This window comes from Camelus bactrianus, chromosome 22 (genome assembly GCF_048773025.1).
Source record: "Camelus bactrianus isolate YW-2024 breed Bactrian camel chromosome 22, ASM4877302v1, whole genome shotgun sequence".
Lineage (NCBI taxonomy): Eukaryota > Metazoa > Chordata > Mammalia > Artiodactyla > Camelidae > Camelus > Camelus bactrianus.
The window spans coordinates 23,781,929-23,808,269 of record NC_133560.1 but is presented as its reverse complement, the minus strand read 5'-3'; the positions used below and the strand labels follow the sequence as shown (position 1 = coordinate 23,808,269).

General features: G+C 44.1%; 1 protein-coding gene across 6 annotated transcripts in view; it reads right to left on the bottom strand.

Moving 5' to 3' along the window:
* Positions 1–26,341, bottom strand: part of CACNA1A (calcium voltage-gated channel subunit alpha1 A) — a 280,900-nt gene that overhangs the window by 139,486 nt on the left and 115,073 nt on the right. For all 6 annotated transcript variants that reach the window (XM_074350635.1, XM_074350639.1, XM_074350636.1 and 3 more), the window contains one exon: positions 24,190–24,329. In XM_074350635.1, the coding sequence (XP_074206736.1) occupies positions 24,190–24,329 (140 nt within the window). The remainder of the gene's footprint in view (positions 1–24,189; positions 24,330–26,341) is intronic.

Genomic DNA, 26,341 nt, shown 5'->3' with positions numbered 1-26,341 from the left:
TTTTGGAGGAAATGGTGCCTATTCTGAGACCAGAAGACAAAGAGAGAAAGAGTAGTTCAAGAAAAAGGATGAATACTCCTGAGGCTGCCCAGTGAGGGAAAAGCACAGGATGCTGGAGGATCTTAAAGAAGTTCAATGCAGTTAGAGAGGAGAGATGTCACAGGTGAGGTGGGCAAAAGCCAGACGATACAGGATCTTAAATGCCCTGTAAGAGCAATGGCTCACCTTAGGAAGACTTTACAGGGAAAACAACTTAAATTTCTATTTTGTGCAGGAAGGGGTTAACTCAGCAGGGTTAAGGTGTCTGAACTGTGTATATTCCAAAGGAAGGGCTACCTCTTGACTGGCTCCTGGGAAATAACCTCTGGACCCTTGGAATATCCTGCCTGGCAAGAGTGTCTCTGTATACCTGGGGTCTTGGGGCGTGCCAAGTAGTTTATGCTAGCAAGGCAAGGTACGGTGAATGCCTGTGTTCACCTGGGCCCTGGGCCACACTGTAACTATTTGATTTCTGGGCGCTGGCAACTAAGCAGTTAAAGTCAGTCACATGGGTGCTCCATGCCTATGGGATTGAGCCTCAAAAAAAAACCTCCAGACATCAAGGACAGCATCAGACACTGTCCCTGGTTGGCAGGACATCATGTGTGTTGTCACACATTGTTGCTGGGAGAACTGAGCACTGTCTGCATGACTCCACTGGGAGGGGACAACAGGAAGCTTCTGCCCTAAGAACCTTTTGCTTCGCAGATTTTAATCTGTATCCACTTCCTGTAATAAACTGTAACCATGAACATCTAAGCTTTTCTGGGTCCTGTGAGCCCTTCTAACAAATCACCAAACCCGAAGGTGGTCCTAGGGACTCCTCACGCATGGTCTTACAGTCTTATCGCTACTTCAGACCAATGAGATTCCTGTTCCAGTTGCATCTCAAAAGAAAGCAGCTCCATTTGACACATTTTAGAAGTCCTGCCTGCTTGCCTGGCACAGAGCTTTAGTGAATTCAGAAATAGACAAAATTGGTCCCTGTCTGCAAGTAGCTCAGAGCATAGAGGATGAGATAGAAGATCAAATCAGTATGTTGAGTTCTTTCAGGCAGAATGCGTGATGGAGGGCTACTGGGTTTGTTTCTTCTTTAACTTCTGTCCAGGAATGGGGACAAGCAGCAGCTCTCAGCCCACAGATTAAGTTCATGGGGCAGGGTGCATGCGTGTGTGTGTGTGCGTGCGTGCTGTGTATCTCAGGGCAGGGAGGAGGTGAAATGGAGCAGCCAATTCTGCATGAGCCAGGATTGAGTCCCAGAGAGAATTTTCTTATGAAAATTCCACCTGGAGCAATGCAGCGTTTTGGGTACTTAGAGCTACCCCAAGAAATAAATGAGTCTGCTGGCCAGTGCTGGCTAAAATCTGAACTAAGAAATCTGCATCATACCCTCTAACTCTTCCATCCCACAGCCCCCTTGCCCTCCCATCCAGGTAATGCCCTTGGCCAAGATTTCACCCTTCTCCATTTCCTTTCACACCACTCTCAGGAACAATTAAAACAGGCAACACATGCCAAGCACCACACTAGACGTCCTGCTATTTTATCCAATCAACAAGACAGACCTCCATTTCGGGCAATATGGCAGCCTGGGGAATCAGACTGCCCTTCTTGCTGAAAACAATCACAAATCCTGCATAAAATCCTAAGACCCTCTTATTGAAACACTGAAGTCTGGACCATTTACTAGGTAAATATCAGTCCCACATTTAAGTGAAATCAGGGACCTCAAGGAGGTAGGCAGAGCATCAAAGCCACACTTGCTCTGAGGGCATCTATCTAACTCGGGGAACTACCGATACAATTTCCATGGCTTCCTGCGGAGCAGCAGTATAAGGCAAAGTCCAGGGCCCACCTAAGATAGAGAGTCTTAAAGGAGCCCCTCCCCCGATTAGGATGGGGCCCCAAAGGGCTAACATTTAGGGTTAGAAACCTGGAATAAATGTACTCCATCCTCCTATCCCAAGAGAATTTGAGGAAAGTTACTTTGGCACTTAGCAGAGGAGAAAAACAAAAGCCTTTAAAAAATTATAACCACAAGCTGGCTTTTGCAAACATTGGCATCCTAAATTCTCAATGCGTGGGTGGTCCAAAAGTTTAAGGTGACCCTGGAATGGAAGTGTTCCAGGCACCCGGATGAAGTAAGTGCAAATCTTCCAGGGAAGATACACTTCATCTCAGGCCTTGAAGAACTCCTTCCAACAACATCCCAAAGAAAATGAGCATCTCACCATCAAGAATAATAAACTACTTAAGGAGGCAACAGACAGCAGGAAAAAAAGCCAAAAAGAATTTAAATACACTGATTATAAGATAATTCTTTGCATACTGTGTTTAAGGAAACATAAGACACGCTTGAAAATACCTAGAGACCAATTCTCAACCAGCAATGAGTCTGCCCCACCTCCCCACCATGGGACATTCAGCAATATCTGAAGACATTTTTGGTCGTCACTACAGGGGAGGGGATGCTACTGGCCTTGAGTAGGTGGAGGCCAAGGATGTCGCCTGACACCCTACAGGGCACAGGACTGCCCCTCAGAGTAAAGTATTACCCAGCCCAAAATGTCAACAGTGCCAGGGTTGAGAAACTCTGCCATAGAGAAACAAAATAACTCCCAAAGATGAAGCAGGTTAAAAAGGACTAAATGGAACTCGTAGAAACGAAAAATTTAATACTCAGAATGAAAAACTTAATGGCATGGTTAACAGCAGATTAGACACAGCTAGAGAGGGAATCAGTAAACCAGTGAGAAGTGGGTTCAGTCATCCTCACTGGACAAATGAGTAACCCGAGGCACACAGAGAAGCCGGCATCTTGCTTGCTGGGAGGAAGTAAGCTGAAAATTGGCATCTGCTCAACTCGAGATCCACGCTCTTAACCACTCCGCTGTTCTATTTAAACCCAAGAGAATGGTTTTCTCTCCCTGCCTGTGAAGTCCTTTCCCATTTGCTATTTTCTTTGGCAAAATATTTTGAGGAAAATAGAATTTGTCTAAACTGCCTGACAGAAGAAAGACACATTGTGTTGCATTAGTATGCAGGCAACAATGCCCAGGGAAAAAAAGCACAGCAATTTCCATCTTTAAAGCATTTACCTTCCATTAAATAATTACGTCCCACAGTTTACGGCGAAGGGACTTAGAGTGTTTATCTTTATACAGAAGCAGAGAAAACGGAATAAATGCACCTATAAAGGCCTTCCCCCCATGAGCCACTGGAGCCTCAGTTGCAGGGTCCAAGGCCACCCTAAATTTGCAGCTCCAGAGTCCTCAGCCACAGGATCTCCAGCAAACTATTTGACCTCCCTGTGCTTCAGTTTCTCTCTCCATAAAATGGGGATCATTGAGAACCAGCCATGCTAGATTGTTGTGAGGGTCCAATGAGATGTGTGTGAAGGGCACAACACATAGCAACAGCTCAATGTGACTACAGATTATTTCTATCAGGGGGGCAGGGACGCACAATGGTAAAGAACACTGGCTCTGGGACCACACTCCTGAGTTTGGGTCACAAGCTGTGTGACCTTGGGCAAGTTACTTAACCTCTCTGTGAGTCACTTGTGCTTTACATAAAATGTGGATGATAACACTATTACCTTATAGGGCCTTCGTGAAGATAAATGAGCTCATATTTGAAAAGGGCTCGGGACAGTGCCTAGCTTGTACGAAGTGCTGGTTGTTGTTATTCTTATCACCATTTAAGAGAATTATTAGGCTGATGAGTGCAGTGTGGCTGGACTGACATTCTACTAGGGCAGGAACGATGCCTGTCTTATTGACCACTGTATCCTCAGGGCCTAGCACATAGTAGGAACTCGGTAAGTGATTTTTGCATTAATAAAGAATTTGCCCTTTACCTGCCAATATCACCCCCAAGCATAACAAAAACCATGGCTACTATTTACTGAGGATTTCCCCCAGAGCAGGCGCCCTGTTGGGCATATCACATCCTCACAACAATGCTTGGAGACAGGTGGTATTACCACAGTTCACAGAGAAGAAAACTGAGGGTCAGAGAGGCCCCCATAGCCAGTGAGTGGAAGAGACAGAATTTTCACCACGTCCGACTTAATTCCCGAATCCGAGCGTTCAGCCACTTTCTGCCCCCTGGAGTCTTCCCTTCCACCTGACCATCCTCAGCCAATTGGTATGCCCTGAGAGACCTCTGGCTTGTATTTCTTTGTTTTTCCCTTGACCCTGTATCTTTGCCTCTCTTCTTGGTTCATTCCCTGCTTTTTACAGAGGAAGTTAGTTCAGCGCCTCAGTTTCCCTGCTCCTAAGTGGGAGATAGTAATTGTGTCTTTCTCATAGAAAGACCATCAGGATGATGAGTGAACAGTGCCTCCCATAGAGCAAGTCTCTATTAAATGCAGTCATTTCTATTCCACTTGTCAACTAAGATCACGTGGTGCCTTAATCCTGGGGTTCACGCCTTCAGACTTGCTTACCACCCCCTTTGCTGGGTCTTGGTCCCGGCCCATAAGCTTTACCATCCCCAAGCTAACTTAACTCTTCCCTCACGAGGCCTCTGACACCGTGTGTGTGTGCACATGTACACGCTCACACACACAAACATGCATGCACACACCCTCTCTCTTCTCGCAGCCTCTTCAGTCACTAAAATTAGCTCCATCTCCAATCCGTGTCCCCAGCACGTCTGTCCTGGTTTCTCTCTGGGCTCCCAGCCACTTGTGATATTGCGTCTCAGATGCCACACGCTGCCTTCCTGATGCCACAGCCATTTCCTAAAACAAGGGGGGTATTTTGAGATACCGATGCGGGTGGGAAGGAAAGGGAGGGATTTCACACATCTTCCTCCTGGTATGTTAAAAAAAAAAAAGTGGACACAAGAGCTGTCTGCCCCTTCCTGTACCCCTCACCCCAATTTCTAGTTTCAAAATGTCCGAGGAAAGCTTTCACTAATGAGACCTCCAGAGCCCCAGTAAATAAAAAAATCTTGATTTTTTTTTTAAACAGAAGAACAATGATCCAGCAATTTTACTTCTGGGTAAATACCCAAAAGAACTGAAAGCAGGGGACTTAAATAGATACTTGCAACAACCAGTGTTCGCTGCAGCATTATTTGCGATTGCCAAAAGGTGGAAGCAACCCAAGTGTCCATTAATGGATGACTGGCTAAACAAAATGTGGGCCATCCATACAAAGGAACATTATTTCAGCCTTAAAAAGGAAAGACGTTCTAACCCACGCTACAATGTGGATGAACCTTGAGGACATGTTCAGTGAAATCAGCCAGTCACAAAAGGTACTGTATGATTCCACTCACATGAGGTCCCAAGAGGAGTCAAATTCATGAGACAGAAATTAGAATGGGGGTTGCCAGGGACTGGGGGAGGGGAAATGGAGAGTTAGTGTTTCGTGCAGACAGAGTTTGAGTTTGGGAAGATGACAAAGTTGCGGGGATGGATGGTGGTGACTGTCGCATGACCATGTGAATGTCCTTAATGCTACTGAACTATACACTTCAGAGTGGTTAAAACGGTCAATTTTGTTCTATGTATTTCACCACAATTAAAATTTTTTCAAGAAAGGAAGAGCAAAGAGGCAGGCTGATCAGGAAGAGACAGAACAGGGTATGTAGGCAGAGAAGGGTGTCTTGGAGGATCAGGCTTGTACCAGAGCCTGGGATGGGGGTCTGAGTTAGGCTGAGGGTGACCTCGATCTGGCTGAGAGGTGCAGGTCAGATCTTTAACATCGTTCCCTGGGTCTCAGTCACAAACGGGGGTGCTACCGGCTCCAGTTTCAGAACTACTGTGAGGCACCAGTGAGTGGATCTAGGTGAAGGGTTTAGATAAGCCCCTGGCACACAGCAAGCACGATGTAAATGAGAGCAATTACAATTATTAGCAAGAGAACGGTTGCCAGTTGCCGTATATGTATCCAGTTAAACTCTCTTGGGCAGCACTGCATTCACCAGCCACCACCCTCTTGGAGCCAAGTTCATCAGTGGACGTCTTTACCTCACTGATTCCCGCATCAGATCATCATGGAATCAGCCACCTTCTCTCTATCTGCTGAGTGTGGCTGTTAAGAACTTCAATACCAGAGCCAAGCTTCCTCATTGACATCCTAACCCCACAACTTCCTAGCCATGTGGCTTGGGTCAAACCCTCTAGCTTTTCTGAGCCTCAGTTTTCTCAACTAAAAAGGCGAATGATGACCATTCACACCCCACAGAGGCGGAGGCTTTATGAGATGATCCTTGTAAGTTCCTTAAAGCAGAGAGCCTGGCCACAGCATGCATTATATCTGGGGTCACCATTATTACGGATGTCTTTATTCACCCCGCAAAATAGGTACGAGAAGCCCCATTCCTCAGATGAGGAAACTGAGGCTCAGAAGGACAAGAAGTTTTGCCACACATCAGCAGAGGAGTGGAGGTGACTGGGCGGCACCTAAATGCCTGGTTCCCTGTCCCGGTCCTGCCACTCACCTTCAGGGAGTCCCTCCGCCATTCCATCCTTGTTTTCCCAGCTATAAAATGGGGACAAGGACAGCACCTACCAAGAGGGATAGACTTGGAGGATTAATGAGATAATTTACTGAAAGTGTTGAGAACGGCACCAGCCACAATGGTAAGTTCTCGCTTTGCTCTTGACCCTACAACTTAAAAACCATGCAAGCCTTTGCCCACTCCTTTAGGAAGCACTAGAGAATAGGAAATTAGGGGCTTTCCCCCAGCCCCCTGCATTCTCGGTGTCCAAATCTCAGCGCCCAAGGCTTCCCAGGATGCTCCCTTGGCTGGCACAGCCCCTGACGCAAGGTCAGACAGAGAGGGAACCTCCACTGCTCCTCTGCCTCTGTTGCTTCACTCCCGTTTTGGAGCGCAAGACTAAAATTAAGGACATCCTGTTTTTCCCACTGTCTACCCTGCAGCAATGCCTGCGCAAACCTACGAAAAGACATAGTTCTCTCTACCTTCAGCTATGAATTCATGCATTCATTCATTCAATCACTTATTCACTCAATAGGTATTTACTGAGCCTCATGCTCAGGTTCTGTACTAGGTTCTGAGTTCAGTTTTGGCCCTCCAGAGGAAGAAGACAGGTGACTGACCCAGTCAATGATGGTGAGAGGTTTCATGCAGATGCCACCAAATGCCCAGAAAGAAGGGACATAAGCTAGCCTCGTGGTTGGGTGAGGAGGCCAGGAAGGCTTTCCAAAGAGGAGACCATTAATATCAGTAAATATGTACTTCCTTAAGCCCCTCTCCAAGTCTCCTGGACCTCCCCATGATACAGTGAACAAGGGGTCCACACTTGGGACAAAAAGAGAGTCTTCTTTCTAACTGGTCAGTGCCCATGCCACCCTGGATGTTAAGTACTTTAAATATTATGTCTGAGCACAGAAAACAAACCATGGTTACCAAAGAGGAAAGGGGTCGGTGGGGAGGGGTAAATTAGGAGTTTGGGATTAACATATACACACTACTATATATAAAATAGATAAACAACAAAGACTTACTGTGTAGCACAGAGAAATATATTCAATATTTTGTAATAGCCATAATGGCAACAAATCTTAAAAAGAATATACATATACATGTATATGCATAGCTGAATCACTTTGCTGTACACCTGAAGCTAACACAACACTGTAAATCAACTATACCTCAATAAAAGATAAATAAATTAGTTAATCAAATTATCTTTTAAAGATAAATAAATAAATATCATGTCTGAGTAAGGATTAACCAGGCACGAGAAGAGAGCATATCCCAGATATAGATAATAACGTGTGCAAAGGTCCTGGGGTGAGTGGGCAGTTAATGCTGATAGAGGAAGTTGGCATCTCTTTCCTTATTTTCTCCCTCTAACATTTGACAGTGGACAGAAGGACGCCTGGCTCAGCAGTGGGATGGATCTGCATCCAAAATCCTGGCTCCAGGACTTCCTCTCCGTGTGACTTTGGATAAGCAACTTTTCCTGTGAGTCTAGTTCTCTTCATCTGTGACAATATTCATGGAACTGTGGGGAGGCTTGAAGATGACAAGGTATGTAAAGGGCCTGGCACATAGCAGGTGCTCAATTAATGCCAATTTCCTTTCTCTGAGGTTGACCTCCCCCACTGGCTTGGGTTCTCATAAAGCTAGAATTGCAGGAGGGAAGAAAGGTGGGGTAGCTAGAAAAAGAAGGCAGAAACAAAAAGAAAGAGTTGGGATGGGAAGCAGAAGGCATGGAGAAAAAGGTCTCCACCCAGATGTCCACCAGCCTGGCCTCCATCCCTCCGAGCCGACAGAATCAGGATGAGGTCTCCATCCAGCTATGATCAGGCGTGAGTGACATTTAAAAGGAAAAATGAAATCAAAAGCCCCCACTGACACAGGGAACCAGGCTGCATGGCTGTGAACTATGCTGGGTCAACGTGGCAGGCAAAAAAATCTATTCTCTGGCTTCAACCACCCATGAGGGCTCAGAACTCAGATATCAAATTGAGATTTGATAAAAGCAAAAGGAATCTGAGAAGTCTGTGTCATCTTCCCCACCTTTAATTCCCAGGTGGCTGTGTGATGGGCCCCGGGCTATCAGTAGAGTCTTTGCTGGCCTTTTCTCTCCTTTTCACTGTGTGAGTGACATGGTAATAACACATTATCCCCATTTCTTGCTAAGGGGCAGGAATGAAAAAGAAGAGGAGGATGTAGTCCCAATGGCTAACAGAAGTCAGGCCAGAAGGCCTCAGGGGACAGGAACTGGGCCCCAAAGAATAACTTCTTGGAAAGACACCCTTTGCAATGTGATGTACTGCCTCTCTCACCAAGAGCTGGGGGTCAATTGCCCCACCCCTTGAATCTAGACCAGCTTCACTGCTTGCTTTGGCCAACTGTGGCCAAATTGAGGGTGTCCCATTCCTCTGACTAGCCCTCCAGAGACCTGTGTACTAACATGTCCTCTTTCTCCTAGAACCCTGCTTCTTCCATGTGAACAAGTTCAAGCTAGCCTGCTGGAGGAATAAGACCATGCAGAGCAGAGCACAGTGGTCCCAGCCAAGGCCATCCTAGACCAGCCTACAGCTGGCCAATACCCAAATGGGAGAGACACCCAACTGCCCCACAGCTGACTATAGATGCATGAATGAGCTCAGGTGGGACCAGATGAAGCACACAGCTGAGCCTCACCTGAACTGCCAACCTGCTTCTTCCCTGCCTTGAACAGGGACATGATGCTAGGAGCTCTCGCAACCATTTTGCAACCATGAGGTAAGGCTGGGGTATTGCTGAGTTGCCAGCCAGTGTCTGCCCTGGGCTTTTTGTAACATAAGAACAAATAAGCCCCTATTTGCTTAAGCCACCACGAGTTGGAGTTTCTGTTACATGCCACTGGTTGCACTCCTAAATACATCCTTCGAATGTCTCCCTTTCTGGGCCACATGAGACTCCACAATAGGAATACAGGACCCACACTTTTTCCTTTTTCTAGCATGAACACACGGGTTGCTGCACCATCCCCAGTGGAGAGGCTACCCTGCTGATGCAATTCTCACCTCCCAGTGAGAGAAACCCAGTTTGCTCATTTCTCCCTTCCTGGAACAAATTCTACTCAGTGTCACTAGCCAAAGACAATAAAATATGTTGCTAACTCATCCCCAATCCTGGGTCCTGGATCCCACCTGGATCCTGTTTGGCTCTTTGTCTTCAAATTTCCATGCCTTTCATTCCTACTGATCTCTGCTCTCATCTGGAGAGAACTCCTGTGATCCACTAAGGCAGGAAGGGGAGGGAATGCTTGGTCTCCGGAATATCGATGGAGCCAAAACTCCCCCAAGGACTAGGGTCAGGCTTTCAGCTGCTCCTCATTGATTCCGTCTCTATGGAGCAGGTGTGCTCACTTCCAACTTGGAGCCAACTAAGGGTGAGCCTTAGAGATGCACTGATTCTTAAAATCCTTCACCAAGAAACCTAAGCAGTTGAGCGACACAGCAGAACTAGGTTAAGTGTGGCCAGCAAAGCAGACATGGTGGGTGCTGTGACTGCGTCCCACACTTCACTGTGAACACCTATGACATCCTGACCCCAGAGGCACACACAGCCCAAATCAGGGCAAGCCAGGAGAACCAGAGAGCTCACACCCCAGGATTCCCGCATCCCAGCTCCCTCACTTATTTGGCGGGCTAACTCTAAGGGTATGTTCTCCCAAAGTTCTCCGGAGACATTAAGCAAGGGCTAGTAGCTCACCACACTCATTCTTTTGCTAATCCAACCTTTACTGGCTGTCTCCTCTTCATGATCTTAGCCCTCTATTCCCCTATCTCTGTTTCCTGGGATCTCTAAACAAACTACTGGCCCTCAAATCTTTGTCCTAGGGTCAGTTTGGTTCTGGGTTGCAAAAACCAGAAATTGACTGGCTGTCTTAGGCATAAAAGGGATCTTTTTTTGGGGGGAGCTCAGATAACCAACAGGAGGCCAGAGGAGGGAGCTTGGAAAATGAGCAGGAATAATGCACCCAGACTGACCCCCCAGGGCAGCAGGCTGCTGACACGAAGGAAATCAGAACCACCTTCATTTTTTTCACATGCTGTATTATTTTCCTTTTCTTTTTTAAAGAATGGAAGTATAGTTCATTTTCAATGTTGATTTAGTTTCTGGTGTATAGCATCCTTCACTTTTGAGTCACTCCATTCTCAAATTCCTGGGTGAGAAAACCTGGGCTGGCTGAGTTGAATTCATGTGCCCTGACTATCAAGAGGTGCAAAGAGGAGGAACCCTGCCTTAACCTTCAACCTGTGCATGAGTATGGGGTCCTCTGGTCCAGCGGCATGACACCCAAAGGAGGGTTCTCCCCATATTGGAAGAAGAGGGTGGAATTTGGGTCCCCAGTGAATAAAAAGCAAATGTTCTCTACAGTTAACTTGCCAGTCAGTGGAACTGGGCCCGGAGAAGTAGTAATAATTATTATCATCAGTCTAATTATAGTTATTAGCCTTTTAATAGCTAATATCATTGACACTCTCTGCCAGTTTCTAAGTGTTTTCCACATATTTTCTCACTGAATCCTACCTTTTGAGATAGTACCATTATTATGCCCATTTCACAGATGAGGAAACCGAGGTACAAGGAAGCGCCACATCCCTTCCTCTTTCTTCCATTGGTAAATACCATCCATAAACACCATATGTCAGATATTAGCCCGTTAAACCTTTAAAACAACTCCACAAGGGAGGGGAGTTGTTCTCAGAGGGAGAATCATTACTCTTCTTTTCCAGATGAAGAAGCCAACATTCAGAGAGGCACAGTCACCAGCCCAAGGACACACATCTTGGAAATAGTGGACGTAGGTTTTGAATCTGTTCCAACTCCAAAGCCCTTGGTCTTAAACACCACGTGTGTATACTGGCTGCCCTTTTGTTTAGAGCTGCCTGACGAGAAACCGTTGAGTTGCAGGGAACTGCTGCAACTTGAAGACTCTATTACCTAAGTACCTTTCAATGCAGGGCTCAGATACGAAACCATAATACATCAGACATGTCACTCCTGGAAAGAGGCCACCCAAATTTCTGCTACCCTGGTGGATCATATTGTACCTCTATGAGAGAGAGCTTCTCTGCAAATTTCCTGTACACCACCAAGCAAACCATCCCCAATATACCCTCCACATTTCGTGAAAATCTGTCCAGAGGTTTTGCTATGATATAACCAGAATTTTATTTATGAAGAAATATATAATAATATGCAATGCCCGTTTTCTCCATATTTCTAAACATGCCCACCATTTCATCCTTCTAATATAAAATTTTGTTAAGGAGAGGAAAAAGACCTCGGAAATTGAGCTGTTTCCCAAATGAGACCATCTAACCCATTATATCTCTGGTACAAGTGGTAGGAACTACCAAATAATTTTCTTCTTTTCTTTCTTTGCCAAACTTCCTGAATGAGAGAGTTAGACTTATTGCTTACTTTTCTTTTATTTTTTCTTTTCTTCTTATTTTTTATTGAAGTATAATCAATTTACAATGTGCTAATTTCTCATGTACAGCATAGTGATTCATTTATACATATATATATTCCTTTTTATATTGTTTTTATCATAGGCTATTACAAGGTACTGAATATAGTTCTCTGTGCTATACAGTAGGTCCTTGTTGTTTATCTATTTTATATATATAGTAGGTAGTATCTGCTTCCTTTTCTTTTCAATCAGATCACCACTGCCAAGATTTCATGCATTCCCAACTTCCATACAAACAACCTTCTTTTCCTCCTATTTACATGCATACCTCATTTTATTGAGCTTTGGAGAGATTGCATTTTTTTTAATAAATTGAAGATTCGTGGCAATCTTGCACTTAGCAAGTCTACTGGTGTCATTTTTCCAACAGCATTTGCTCACTGCATGTCTCTGTGTCACGTTTTGGTAATTGTTACAGTCTTTCAAACTTTTTCATTACTAATAGTAATGTATGTATTATTAATAATATAATATATTTGTTATGGGGATCTGCAATCAGTGATCTTTGATGTTACTACTACAACTCGCTAAAGGCTCAGATGATGGTTAGCCTTTTTAGCAATAAAGTTATCTTTTATTCATGGTATGTACTTTTCTTTTTAGACATAATGCTATCGCATACTTAATAGACTCCAGTATAGTGTAAACATAACTTTTATATGCACTGGGAAACCAAAAAATTCACGTGACTCGCTTTATTGCACTATTCACTTTATTGTTGTGGTCTGGAACTGAAGTCACAGAATCTCTGAGGTAGGTACACCTGTACAAAGTCCCAAAGTCCCAGGGAGTTCCTTTTCTCTTCTGCTGTAATTGATATAGTTGATTACGGCTGGTGTCTCTTCCTAACTGCCTGTCCACCACATCTATTTCTTACTCTGCTCCTCTTTCTCCCTCTGGTCCCTAAGCGTGGGTACTTCTCTGAGTCTGTGTTCCTGCCTGTTACACCATCAAGCCGACAGGGCTCAGTCACTTTCCAGCTTTAACCAACCCTCTGTGGATGATTCCCAAATCAGAACAGGCCAGTCAAGCTTTAACCTTATCTATATCTGTCCTCAAAGCAACATTGCTACTTTGGTATTTTGCAGGGACCTCAACATGATTGAAAAAACAACTTCCCACCAGAAGCACCCTGTGTTCCTACAGTGGAACCACCATCACACCAGTCAATAATTAGCTGATTGTCATGTTCTGAAATGTACTTTTTTCTGGTGAAATAAACCATAAATGCATCCTTTCCTTCCTATTTCCATTATCCTGAGTCCCAAGTCATCCTAGACTTAGAATCATCTCAATTCTAGGACTTATCCATCACAATCAGTAATCCTCCTCCTCTTCCTCCTGCCCCCTTCCCCTCCCCCCCACCCCATCTCTTGACTATATTTTATTCAGGCTTTACCATGTACTAAAAATTATCCCATCTAATCTTCACCTCAGCCCAATGAGGTTAGTATTAATACAAGCCTCATTTAACAAATAAGTAAAATAAGGACTAAGTAGAATAAATCATTTCCCAAAGTCACACATCTTAGTGGCAGAGCCAGGATTTGAACCCACATCTCCAAACTGATGTTTTGTCTTACGTGGGAGAGTTAAGTTATGGTTCTGAAGTCAGTGCACAGGGGGAAATGGTATATGCTCAAAAATACTCTTGAACAACTCTTAAATCATCCATAAGGTACAGTATACATGGTTTTGTGTATTTAAGCCTGGGCAATTAAAAGTGTGTATAATGTGTACAGTAATATGTGATATAAAAGAATGAGGACAGTATGCCACGTGTGACAGACAATGCTAACTGTCACAGCCATTGCCCTCTGCCATTTTTCCTACAGGTAGAGTTAGCCTCCCATCAAATAGCAAAAATGCCAGATATCCATGTTTCTGGTCTTCTCTGAAACTAGACATGGTCATGTGACACAAGTATGGCCAATAAGATGTAGGGGAAAGCCTGTTGGGAATTTCTGGGAAAGATTTTTCTTCCTAGATAAAAAGAGAAAAGCCTCCAATGAAAGTTTTCTCCTTCTGCCACTATTTCCCTGATTGTGGACAAGGTTGTGAGAGAAGGAGATGTGACAGCCATTTCGCAACTCTGAGGCAACAGAACCTAATGTCAAAATTCAACACACGGAGGAAAGTGGAGTAGAAGGTAGAGGGATGTCACTGAGCTTTTCCACTAATCCTGGTCCATTGATTTGTGTATTTCTAAGTCAGGTGACAAAAATCTCTAATGTGAAAGCCCATTTTAGTTGTCTCTTCTGTTACTTGCAGAAAAAAAATTCCAAAAGTACCCCAAAAAACAAAAAAAAGGATTCCTAACTGATGTACTGGGATCTATGAAGAACATGTATCATGCTAGTTTCTTAGAAAAATCTCACTAAATGGAGCAACAGGTATTAATGACCTCACTATTCAATTATTATGTTCTTCCTTTCCCTTCTATATGTGTGCCAATTACACAGCAATGACTTTGTGTAAGTCAAATTTGCATAGGACTCGATTCTGCAATACACTTCAGAGTTCCGGCTTTGAAAACATCCAGGGCTATTTCCTACCAGTATAACCTCCTTGGTCCAGTTTAGGAAGCCCTCCCAGTCTGACCCCTCCTGTCCATTCTATCTTACAATTATTCTGTAATCTCTGGAGTACCAACATGAAGCAAAAGGAGCACCAGCTACACTTTTATGTCCAGAGCGGGATTTGAGAATCTTAGGTTTCCTTCCTGCCTCTGTCCCTGATGCTAGAGTTTGTGGGTGGCCTCCAAATGTGCCCGTGAACAGCAAAAACAAAATAACCTACAGCCTGGGTCTCTTTTAAAAAACTTGACTCCTCAAATCAAAGCTCCTTAGGGCTGCAGGGACTCTTGAGAGTAAAGTATTTGATACTCTTTAGCCTACGATTTTGCCAAAAGAGGTTTACACACAGGTGAGTTACACACTTAGAAAACATATGCCAGCTGCTTGGTTCAGGGAGCAACCATACATGCACCCCTGCCCAGACCGTCCTCTTCTGCACAAACTGGTTCATATTTGTGCTACTTTAGGAAAGCACAAAGTGGCTAACAAAGCTGATTTCTAAGGAGTTTTAGTCCATTGAGAGCCGAGCCATGACACATAAGACACACCATAGCCACTGGGTAGGACCACAACCACGTGCAGGCATATTCCAGCCACAGTACCTGCCATGGTTACGTCAACACTCCCAACCTCCCTCCAAAACTGCATCATCTCGTCCAGACCAGCCAACATGCATGAGGGCTCAGGCCGGGGCTTCTCTGTCTCCAGATCAGTTTATTTTCCCTCATCATCGGCAGGTCACAATAACTATTGATTCATTCAGACAGTAAAAAACATTTAGTGAGCGCTTACTGTGTGCCTGGCACTATTCTAGGCACTGGGAAATACAACCATGAGCAGAAGCAGTGAAATCCTTGCCCTCATGGGGCTGGCCTAGTGGAGAAGACAGGCAAAAAAATAAATAGGTAAAATATCCAGTTTGCCGCAAAGTGCTAAGTGCGTGAAAAAAAAAATCTAAATAAACAACAGAGGCCAGGAAGCATTGGGAGAGTATTTAAATTGTAGATAAGGGGTCAGGGGACCCTGGAGTAAAGTCTTGAAGATGAAGGAATGGATGAAGCAGATATTTGGGGAAAGAGCATACCAGGCAGAAGAACTGAAAATGCAAAGGCCCTGAGTTTTCAAACTTGCCTGAAGTGGTCAAGGAACAGCAAGCAGGAGCCCGGCTCAGCAGATGCCAAGTGATAAGGAGGGTAGGGGGTGATGAGGTTGGGAGGTGATGGGGGCAGATCGTGTCAGTCCTTGTGGGCCATGGTGAGGACTTTGGCTTCTACATTGAGTGAGAGAGGAACCACAGGAGGGATGTAAACAGAAAAGTGATTTGATCTAATTTAGGTGTTAAAAGGATCCTTCTGGCTGCTGGTGTTGATAACAGGCTGGGGGGAAGGAGGGCAGAAGCAGAAAGCCTCAGGCAGAGGCTGCTCTAACCCCCAGCTGAGAGATGATGATGGCTTAGCCCAGGGTGGTGACGGGGGAGGTGGGATAAGGAGGGAATGCATGTTAGAAGATGGAACCTATAGAATTTGCAGAAGGATTGGCTGTGGGGTGTGTGAGAGAGGGAGGAGGCATCAAGGTTTTTGACTAGAGCACATGGAAGGACAGAGCTTCCATTCACTGACATGGGAAGACAGAAAAGGACAATATTAAGATGCTCAGGAGTTCAGTTTTGGCCATCTTGAGTGTGAGATGCCTGTGAACTCTTCCACCTGAGTGGGTACTCTGAGAGAGGTCCAGGCATAGAAGAGATGCTTAAACCCTCGAGGTTAGATGAGATCATTATAGGGCTGAGTATAAAAAGAGAAGTCAAGAAAAGGGGTTCTTTCTTTTTCCCAAAGCTCCCCACCCCCAATTCTCAGTTTTCCTCTTCTGCGACACTGAAGGTGAGGACCTTTTGTCTGTAGGTCAGGCCCAGGTTCTCAGAGAGAGGGGAGACTGTCTGGCTTCTAAGACCTCTATCACAACATGGCATCTGCAGGTCCTGCGGTCCCTCCCTGCATAGATCAAAGCACAGTGTCTTTCAGTTGGCAGCCTCTGCCTTGGCCCCAGGCACACACTTGCTTCCCATTCCGTGGAGATTTCCTCTGCCCGCCAGGCAGCCACCTCCCTGCCCTGGTGAGAAGAGAGGAGTCATTAGCCCTGCGAACTGTAGAGGTGGTGGCCAGATGCCTCTCCAGAGGCAGGCTGGCATTTGTCATAGCAATTCAAGAGGACAAGACTTCGATCAGCCCCCAAACCTGCAGAGAGATGGATGGCAAGGTCTTCTCCAGCTGCACATGGAAAACGGCCAAGAAGCTCAGCACAAAACAACGTCACCTGGCCATCTGGCTCTTGCTCAATCTTTCCCCACCCCAGCGGGGAAAGAGGGAGAAAGGAGGACGCTTTTTGACAATTAAAAAAAAAAAAAAAAAAAAAAAAAAAAAAAAAAAAAAAAAAAGTGCCGTGCGCTGTCCAGGGTGCTGAAACCTCTAACCCACTAGGCTTCTGACTATTGCTTCTTGTGTTAGTTTGGGATCCTTTGAAAGCAGATCCAAGACAAGGACTTTGGGGAGGTGATCCATGGAGCTAGAAGGGGGTGAACTAGGAAGAAATAAGCTGGTAAAGGGTGTACTAATGAATGGGTTTCATTGTGAGCAACTGGGATTCAACCTTGCTGAGGACCCTTTGAGAGGCTGTAGAACATTCTTCAGAGTTTTCTCACTGAGCAATGGGAAAGCCAGGATATTTACACACCAACTCCCTTGCTCATTGGTTAAGGGTTGCTCCTGTGGGTGTTCAATGTCTGTCATGTGGGCTGAACAAACTCCTGCGATTCTGGAGGAAGTCTCTCCAACAGAGATGCAGAAAGATGAGAGTACTGGAGGTGTAGAGGTGAGCTTGGAGAGAAACTACCCACCACAGATGCAGGCAAACTCAGAGACGAGCTGTACAAACAAGGAGTTTTGCAGCATCAACCACACTCTTCCAAAGGAATCTCTTTTAATTTTTCCCTTCAGTTCACCAACTTCCATTTACGAAGCATTCAGAAAGGTCCAGGGGCTCAACTCAACTGTATCTGCCACAGATATTGCCTTCTCTATTCCCTATCACAGTTCTAGGAGGTAGGCACTATCATCACTCCCCTTTTCCAAGTGAGAAAACTGAGGTTCAGAAAGATTAACTCATGTTCTAGAATTCACCTCTGGTGGAAAACCTCCTTACTGTGAAGCCCAGGACTTAGCCATTAGGCTATGCCAGTCTACCATTTCTGGAAATCTCTTTTGCCCATGTTTTCCTGCCACAATGGACCCCAAGATGAGGGAGAAAAGGAAAGATCTCCCTGACTTCCCTGAAAAGCCTGGGTTTAGGTAAATAGTACAGGACTCAAGAAAATGGATTCTGAACCAGATCTGCCTGAGTTCAAATCTTAGATCTACTATTTATAAGGTGGGTGACTGTGGGAAAGTCATTAAAGCTCTTTGAGCCTCAGTTTCTTCATCTATAAAATGAAGATATAATGATACTTAACTCAGAGGGTGGGAAGAATTAACTGAGCACATATACATGTATAGTATATCACATTACAATTGCCTTGTAAGTTCGAGTTTGTCAGTGTCTCCACTGTTGTTAATAACAGGTATTATATTCATAAGGACACCAGGCTGAATATAACTCTTTGTCTGAACTTAGCTTGGGCCAAGGTTATCCTAGTTTTAGGGATGTGTCCTAGCAGAGCAGCTGAGATCCTGATCTTCCCTTTACTCTGTGGGACCCTTTGCCAGTAGCTCGATCTCCCTGAGCCCCAGATGTATCTCTTAAAAAAGGCTTTTGAAACTGAAATGTACAGGATAATGCACATGAAATTGTTGATATAGTGCTGGCACACAGTAAGTGCTCAATAAATGATGACAATAACAATCATGGCAGCCTGCATCATTATTATCACTGTCACTGTTGTTATAAGATGGGGAAACAAGCTCCTGCTGCTAGGAAGTGAGGCAGTTCCTGATGGAACATGGTTCAGCAAATATCATGACAACCAAATGCTCTGAACAATAAAAAGATCAATGCTCTCTCAACGCTAAAACTCTCAGAATGATAAAAAGCATTTGTGCCACAGTGGGGAATCCTTTTTGGGACCAAGAGTGACTGCTCCTCTGCTGGGCGGCAGGGAGAAGATTAACGCAAAGAGACATTAAAATAAAATGCAGCTGGCATTTATAGGAGCTGTTAGGTGGTCTCATGAGTTAGAATGCTGGTTGTGTTTTATTGCTGTTGTTGTGTTTGCAATGCTGTTTTTATTTGCAGGCTACTCAGAAAAGCCTGAAGGGAGGCAAAGGAAGGAGGAGACACTGAGGAATGATTACATGGGTTGTTCAGTAAATCAAAAAGGGAAGAGAGTGTGAGAGGTGTGTGACTCTGGCCAAGACATTTTGACCCTTCTGGTCCTCAGTTTCCTCAAGTATATAAAAAGTGGGGAACTGGGATTACTCTCTGAGGATCCCTTTCTATTTCTCTGGAAAGGGACCACAGGCTGGGAACTTGAAGGAAAAAAGAAAGAAAGAGAAGAAAAAACTCTACTGGCAGAACCCAGGGGATGGCATTAATCATCTCCACCACCCTCACTGCCCCCACAGTGGGATTCCAAGGCTTCTTGACGTGACTATACCTTCTGATTCTGGAAGATTCCTGATTATCCACCATCTCAACATGACTTTGGGGAAAATCACTTAGCCTCTCTGTGTCTTAAGTCCCTGTGAGTAAAACAAAGGGGTTGGACCTGCCAGAGTCCATTGAGCCCTAACATTCAATGATGCTACAAAAACAAAGCCAAAATCCTTCCCTGCTGGTCTCCAAATACTTGGTTCTTTTCCTCACTTCTGTCCTCAACAAAGCTGCCCAAAGCCCGGGCAGTTCATAGGACCTTCCAAAAGGGAAACTTTAGTGTTTTCTTTTTTTAATTTTTACTGAAGTGTAGTTGATTTATAAGTGTACAGCAAAGTGATTCAGTTATATATATGTACATACATATATATTTTTTCTTTTCAGATTCTTTTCCATTATAGGTTATTACAGGAAATTGAATATAGTTCCCTATACTATACAGTAGGTCCTTGTTGTTTATCTGTTTTATATGTAATAACGTGTGTCTATTAATCCCCAACCCTAATTTATCTCTCCCCAGAACCTTTGTTTTCAGTCACAAAATGTCAGAGGAGGTAGAAACCCAGAGCTCATCTGTCCCATGCCTTATCTGATGTCAGGATACCTGTCAGAGACTCCTGGACTGTTTGACTATTTCTATCAGTGCAGTGGTCCCCATCTCCTTAAACAGCTTAGTAAATTCCCCAGAACACTGATTATCAGAAGTGTTGCCACCTTCCAGCTTAGCAAACATTTATTTTACTGAGTACCTACTATATGCCAGGTACAGTGCTAAGCCTGTGAATAAAGAAACAACTGTCTTAGTGAGGAGGGTAGAGCTCAGTGGGAGAGTGTATGCTTAGCATGCATGAGGTCCTGGTCTCAATCCCTGGTACCTCCATTAAAAAAAATTAAAATATGTAAGTAAACCTAATTACAACCCCCAACCCCCCAAAACAAACTCAGTCATCTTCATTGCTACCCTGGCAGTGTTCAGACTCTTTTCTTAACAAGCACAAGTGTATTATTTGACCTCTTAGATGTTTATATACACTATATACATATACATTATATACATACACATCCAAACATTACAGTAAAAGCTCTGTCATCTCAGAAATATAGAAAAGCTTCTGAAATCTTCCTCTTACACATTTTCAGTTTCATGATCAGAACTTCAAATACAATGGGAGGGCGCTTTGAAGGAGTTTGATAAATTACAAAGTGAGAATTTCTCTGAGGCCTTGAGCTACACAGAACAAACAAAACTCCATAGGTAACATCTTTTCCACCAAACATCATCCAAGAAGGCGAAAACCTTGGTACTCTATGAAAAATGACTGGTGTTTTAATGTTGTGATTTGCTTAAACATGTGAGAAGACAATGAGTTAATCAGAAAGTGCTCACCAAAGTCATCTTTGTCTCAATGTCAAATTAGTACACTCGAGTCCCCTCCCCTCGAGAACATGATATTAAGAGTTTGCTGCATTTCGCCATCACTGGAAAAACATTGGACATTGTGCAGAAGGCTGCTGGCAAAGCTTTTAGTCTTCTCTCGCCATTCCTAGCTTATAACCCAAGAGGAGGCTAAACAGCCTCTTGGAATTTGAAGTCATGAAATTTGAGCTATGTGCCTGATTTGAAGGAGGTAGAACTCCCAGACAACATGGAAGGAGGATTAATTACTGGAGAAGTAAGAGCAAGAAAAGCAAAAGAAAGAAATGCGGGAAAAATAAGGAAAGGAGAGGGGTTAAGAAATGAATAGAATCTAACAATAGTGACTCCTAGGGGCTTGAGAATCAGGACCTTCTGAGACTCTCATGAAAATGACAGACCAGAAAAATATACAAACACACATAATTTTTGCATGGAATTTCAGAAGGTTCATGAATCCCATTAATTCCAACTTGCATTCTTAGGATCTATCTGTCCCAGATGAAGAATTTCTCCTCTAGAGGCTCATCGGATATCAGGAAACTACCAAGGGAAGAAAAAAAAAAACCATCTTGTTGTAATCAAGGAGCAGATACAAACACCCAAGTAGCAAACTAACCTATGGAAGGGCTGCCTTTCAACTTACTGATCACTTATTGAGACCTACTACCTCCTTAACAGTGTATGAGCTTCCCAAGGTGTTTCAAGAACCCTGTTATAAAACAGCAGGGCTTTTTTAAGGCTTCTTCCTGCCAGCCCCTGCCAGCAAAAGTCTGCCCCCAGGGAGCATAAATTGGTCCAGCCACTTTACAGAGCAATTTGGCAATAACTGGTGAAGCTGAGGATGCGTATGGTACACAGCTCAGCAATTCTTCTCCTGCATATATGCCATGGAGAAATCCACTTGCAAGAAAAAGAGGACAGCTTGGTTCAAAATAGCACAAAGCTGAAAACAACCCCAATGGATAAATACATAGTAGACGATTCATAGCACGGAATACTATGCAGCAGTGAACATGGATGAATGGGACCTATTCTTGTCAATCAGATGAATCTCATGTTGAATGCAAAAGGCAGGTTGTAGAAGAAAACATTTATAGAGAAACTTAAAGCATGCAATGCAATATTGGATATACTTCTTCTATACTTATATAGTCAAAATGTAAAATATATACCATATATTTCTTATGTTCTTACATAAAAGTATAGATACATAAATGGAGATAATAAACACAAAATTCAGGAAAGTGCTTCCATATGGAGAGAGGAAGGAACAGGGCCAGGGAAGGGAATGCAGGGACTTACACTGTATTACGAAGGTTTCATTTTGATGGCAGTTTGTCCCATCAATTCCCTGTCCTCACCTCCTTCACTCTTTCCCTCACTCACACTGGTCCAGCCACCCTGGCCTCCCCACTGTTCATAAAACATACCAGATGCAGTTCAGCCTTAGGGCCTTTGCACTTGCTGTTCTCTCTGACTGGCAGTCTCTTCTGCTAGCCACCCTTGTAGCTTCTGCACTCACTTCCTTCAAGTTTTCATTCAAATATCACCTTCCCAATGAAAGTCTTCCCTGGCTCCCAGGCCTCCTGCCCATAATACCACCCATCATTCTCTGCTTTATTTTTTCTCCATAGCCCTCACCACCATCTAACATACTAGATATTTCATTCATTCATCCATTTTTGTCTTTCTTCACCACTAGGATATCAATTCCACAAGAGGAGGGACTTCTGTCTGTTTTGTTCACTGCTATGTACCAGAGCCTGGCACGTAGTAATTGCACAATAAATATTCACTGAATGAATATTTGCATATACAGGTATTTGTTATACTATTCTCCACTTCTTTTTGAATGTCTGTTTATTTTTATTATACAGTTTAAACAACAACAACAAAGTTAACCACTGGGTTGTTTCACAGATAAGTTTCCTAGCAAGCTAAGAAAAGTGCCCATGCCATGACATGGCCCAGGAATCTGCCAAGGTTCCAAACCAAGGGACTGTGGGCACAGCAAACAGAGGTCCCTCAGTGAACACCCAAGCCCACTAGAGCTAGGTCAGGGTCCTCACAACAGCCCACGCAAATCTGAATGCCTCTACTGAAATAGCCCAACGTGACACAGCTCCTTCTGTGAGAAACAACGTTGTTCAGAAACAACAGATGTGTTCAAAACCTGAACTGTGTGAGCCCAGCCAACAGAGCATGGGTACTAAGACCCATGACATCTGCCAAGAGAGACAGGACCTGGAGCAGGAACAGAGCCTACAGGAGAAATATGACCCCCACAGAAGGGAACCATGACCCAAAGAGGAGAACTGTGACTCCGCACAGACATGACCCCATAGAGGACTATGATCCTATGAGGAGAATGACCTCCCAATGAACAGAGGTCTTGGAAGAGAAGAAACAGACTTAGCTCAGGGGAGAGGAGTGGGTAAGTGGAAAAGCCAGAAATCATCATGAAATAATAATGTCCATACTGGGACCCGATAAAGGGCTTTGGGGCCTAAGAGATTGACTGGCTCTTCATTTCTGTTTCCTTCCAATGTTTCCCAGCTTCCCTGCAGCCATGTGCGGGCATGTGACTAAATTCTAACCAAAGGCATATGAGCAGAAGAGGTTATGTGCCAGGTCCCAGCCAGGCCCACACAACTTCCCAAGCATCACCATCCATTCTCGTTTCTCTTCCATGGTTTGATGCAGACAAGCAGACCCAATCCATGGGTCAACAATAAGGAGCCACAATGTAGCAAGGGCCCGGACCCCTCAATCACTGTGTGGAGGAGGGAAGCCTGCCAATGCGGAACAACTGTTCTGGACTTTCAATGAGTGAGAAATAAACTTCTGTTGTGTTCAAGTCATTACCCAGTTCTGGATTTTTTTGTTATTGTTGTTATAGCAGCTAGTGTTAGCTTATACGGGTCCTTGGTGGAAAGTGTATACACATTCACCTTTCAACTATGGTTCATTGGATCAGATCTGAAAACTCCTCTAGGGCAGTAACTGCACCTTAGTTAGACTGGTTTTCTACAGAGTCCCACCACAATTTCTTGCACCCAAAAGTCCTCAAAAAAAAAATTACCAACTTAAAATAAAGGCAAGAAATCCCCAAGCAAAGCTAAAGGACCATGCATGCACAATAGTTAAAAACTTGAGTTCTGGAATCACATACACTTAGGTTCAAATCTCGTCTCCATCACTTACTAGCTGGGTGATTTCAGGCAAGTTCCCTCTGTGCTTCAGATTCCTCACTGGTCACATGGGAATATTAATATTTCCTAATTCATTGGGTTGTTGTGGGGGATTAAATGAGAGAATGCACATAAAGCACTTTGGAAGCAGTCAATTCTAATCAGCTATTATTCTAATTATAACAGAAAGCATCCACTGTAATATGCAGCTGAGATACGGAGGTCGGGGAAGAAGGCAGATGCATGTGGAGGAAGAATATGGGGGCTCAGCCTTCCCAAGCCCAGCCTGCACCACACTGAATGTTTCCAAAGTCCTCGTAATTCAAGATAATTCTAAGAAACACAGCACACGTCACTTACCCTGTTAGCACCACCACAAAGTCCATCACATTCCAACCATTCCTCAAGTAAGAGCCTTTATGGAAGGCAAACCCAAGGGCGATGATTTTAATTCCAGCCTCGAAACAAAAAATTCCAATGAAGTATGGTTCTGTGTCATCCTGGAAGGGAGAGAGGGGAAGGTCAGTGTCTCTAGCTGGGCAGAGATTGGTGCAAACAGGTAACCAGCTGACTCAGATATCTGTACCGCTTTCCCCTCACCTCTCCTGACCTTCTAGTGCTCACTTATCCCCACTGCATCCTGCCTGGAGTTACTGTGTCCAAAGGTTTTTGAAAGAAAAACAGAAGCGTGGAGAAGACACCTCCTTAGTTCTTTTTGGCCAGTTTTACACACTACTGGGCCAAATAGAATTGTATGGATGTGAGCTACATGTGACCATTTAAATTTACATGAAATTAAATGAAATGAAGCAAAAGATTCTGTGCTGCAGTCACACTAGCCACATTTCCAGTGGCTACCATATTGGACAGTGCAGATGTAGGACATTTCTCACTCTGCAAAAAGTTCTATGAGAAAGCTCTGGTTTAGAATGATTATTTGTCACATTCAACATTCAGGATTTTGTGGTGAGACCCTGTGCACTGACCTCACCCTCAAATCTGACACTCGTGATGGTCGTAAGCTGGTATGTACCAGCATAGCTATTTAGGTTGCAAAAATAATGGAATTAATACTTCTGCACTGGCTGGTAAATGGCCAGTGTCCCAGTCCCCAGCTCCCTGCCAGACCTCCTGCCAGATCTGGCTTCTAGCTGATAGTCTATGGTACTTGAAATTAAGCTGTAAGCTGTGCTCCATCTACATGGATGTCTCCCCATCTCTTATGACAACATTTCTCCAACTTTGATCATTTTCCTTCTGCTCTTATGATTTTTTTCCCATACCAGCCTGCCACTGAGAGCATGATTTGCTTACTATTCTTCCAGTGGATTCCTTTTACTTAGCTTGGTCTTAAGCAAAAACAAACCAATGAAAAGTCTTGAAATCATAGTTTTTCTAGACTAGTTCTATATTTTTAGAACGTACATTATAATACCCAGCTATGAAAATGTAAAAGCCTTGAGACCATCCATACTCTGTGGATGAGGAATGAGTGGATTCTGCCATCTCGCTCTCCCTACACTTGAGTTACCGCAGCTGGCTTTGAAAGGGTGTTGGAGACAGGGGAGGGCTCCTTCTCGGCACTGTCGGAATGCCAGGGGACGAACCAGGGAGCTGAGAGATGACGAGGGGCATCAGGAGGGATCCAGGGCTAGATGACAATTCCACAGAGTTTCACCAAATGATCAAGGATTTTGAATGCCCTCCAGAGCTGATATTCATATTTAGGAAACATGGGGACTGGAAGATAGTGCTAAGTGACATCCTAAGCAGGCAACCAGGCAAAAGTCAGAATGTGGGACATTCCTGAGGGCAACTGGACTGGTTCCTGTAGAGTCAACGGCAGGACAATACTGCTTTAGATTAAACGTCTTCAGCAACATAAAGTCTCGACCATGTTTGGAACTTGGTTCAAACAAACCAACTGTGAAAGGGAATCTCTGAAACAATCACAGAAATCTGACTACTGACTGGGTCTTCAATAATTCCAGGGACTCACTGTTGTGTTGGGTGTGAACAGGTCCCTGTGGTGATATAAGAAAACACCTCTATTTTTAGCAATGTAGACTTCAGTATATGGCAGTGAATTAACATACTATCTGAGATTTGCCTTAAAATACTTTGCCTAAGAAAGACAAACCAACCCTACTTCCATAAAAAATAAATAAATAATTAATTAAATTAAAAAAAAAAAGACAAACCAAGGAAATGAAAAAGGACAGAAAATATGAAATAAGGCAAAATCTTGACAGTTATTGAATCTGGATGATGCACTCATAACGAGTTCACTGTCCTGTTCTCTGTGTATTGGTGTAGGGTCAACATTTTTCATAAGAATTTAATTTTGTTTTGAACATGAGTTTTTGTGGACAATGGGACTGCTCCCACCCATCCCCCTCCATGAGGTCTGCTGGTGGGGCCAAGAGTGAAGGACAGGCAGTGACGGCATCTCTCTCCCCAGATTATTGGTGTTTGTGAAATTTAGTCTCCCCAGGTAGGGAGCCCACGATTT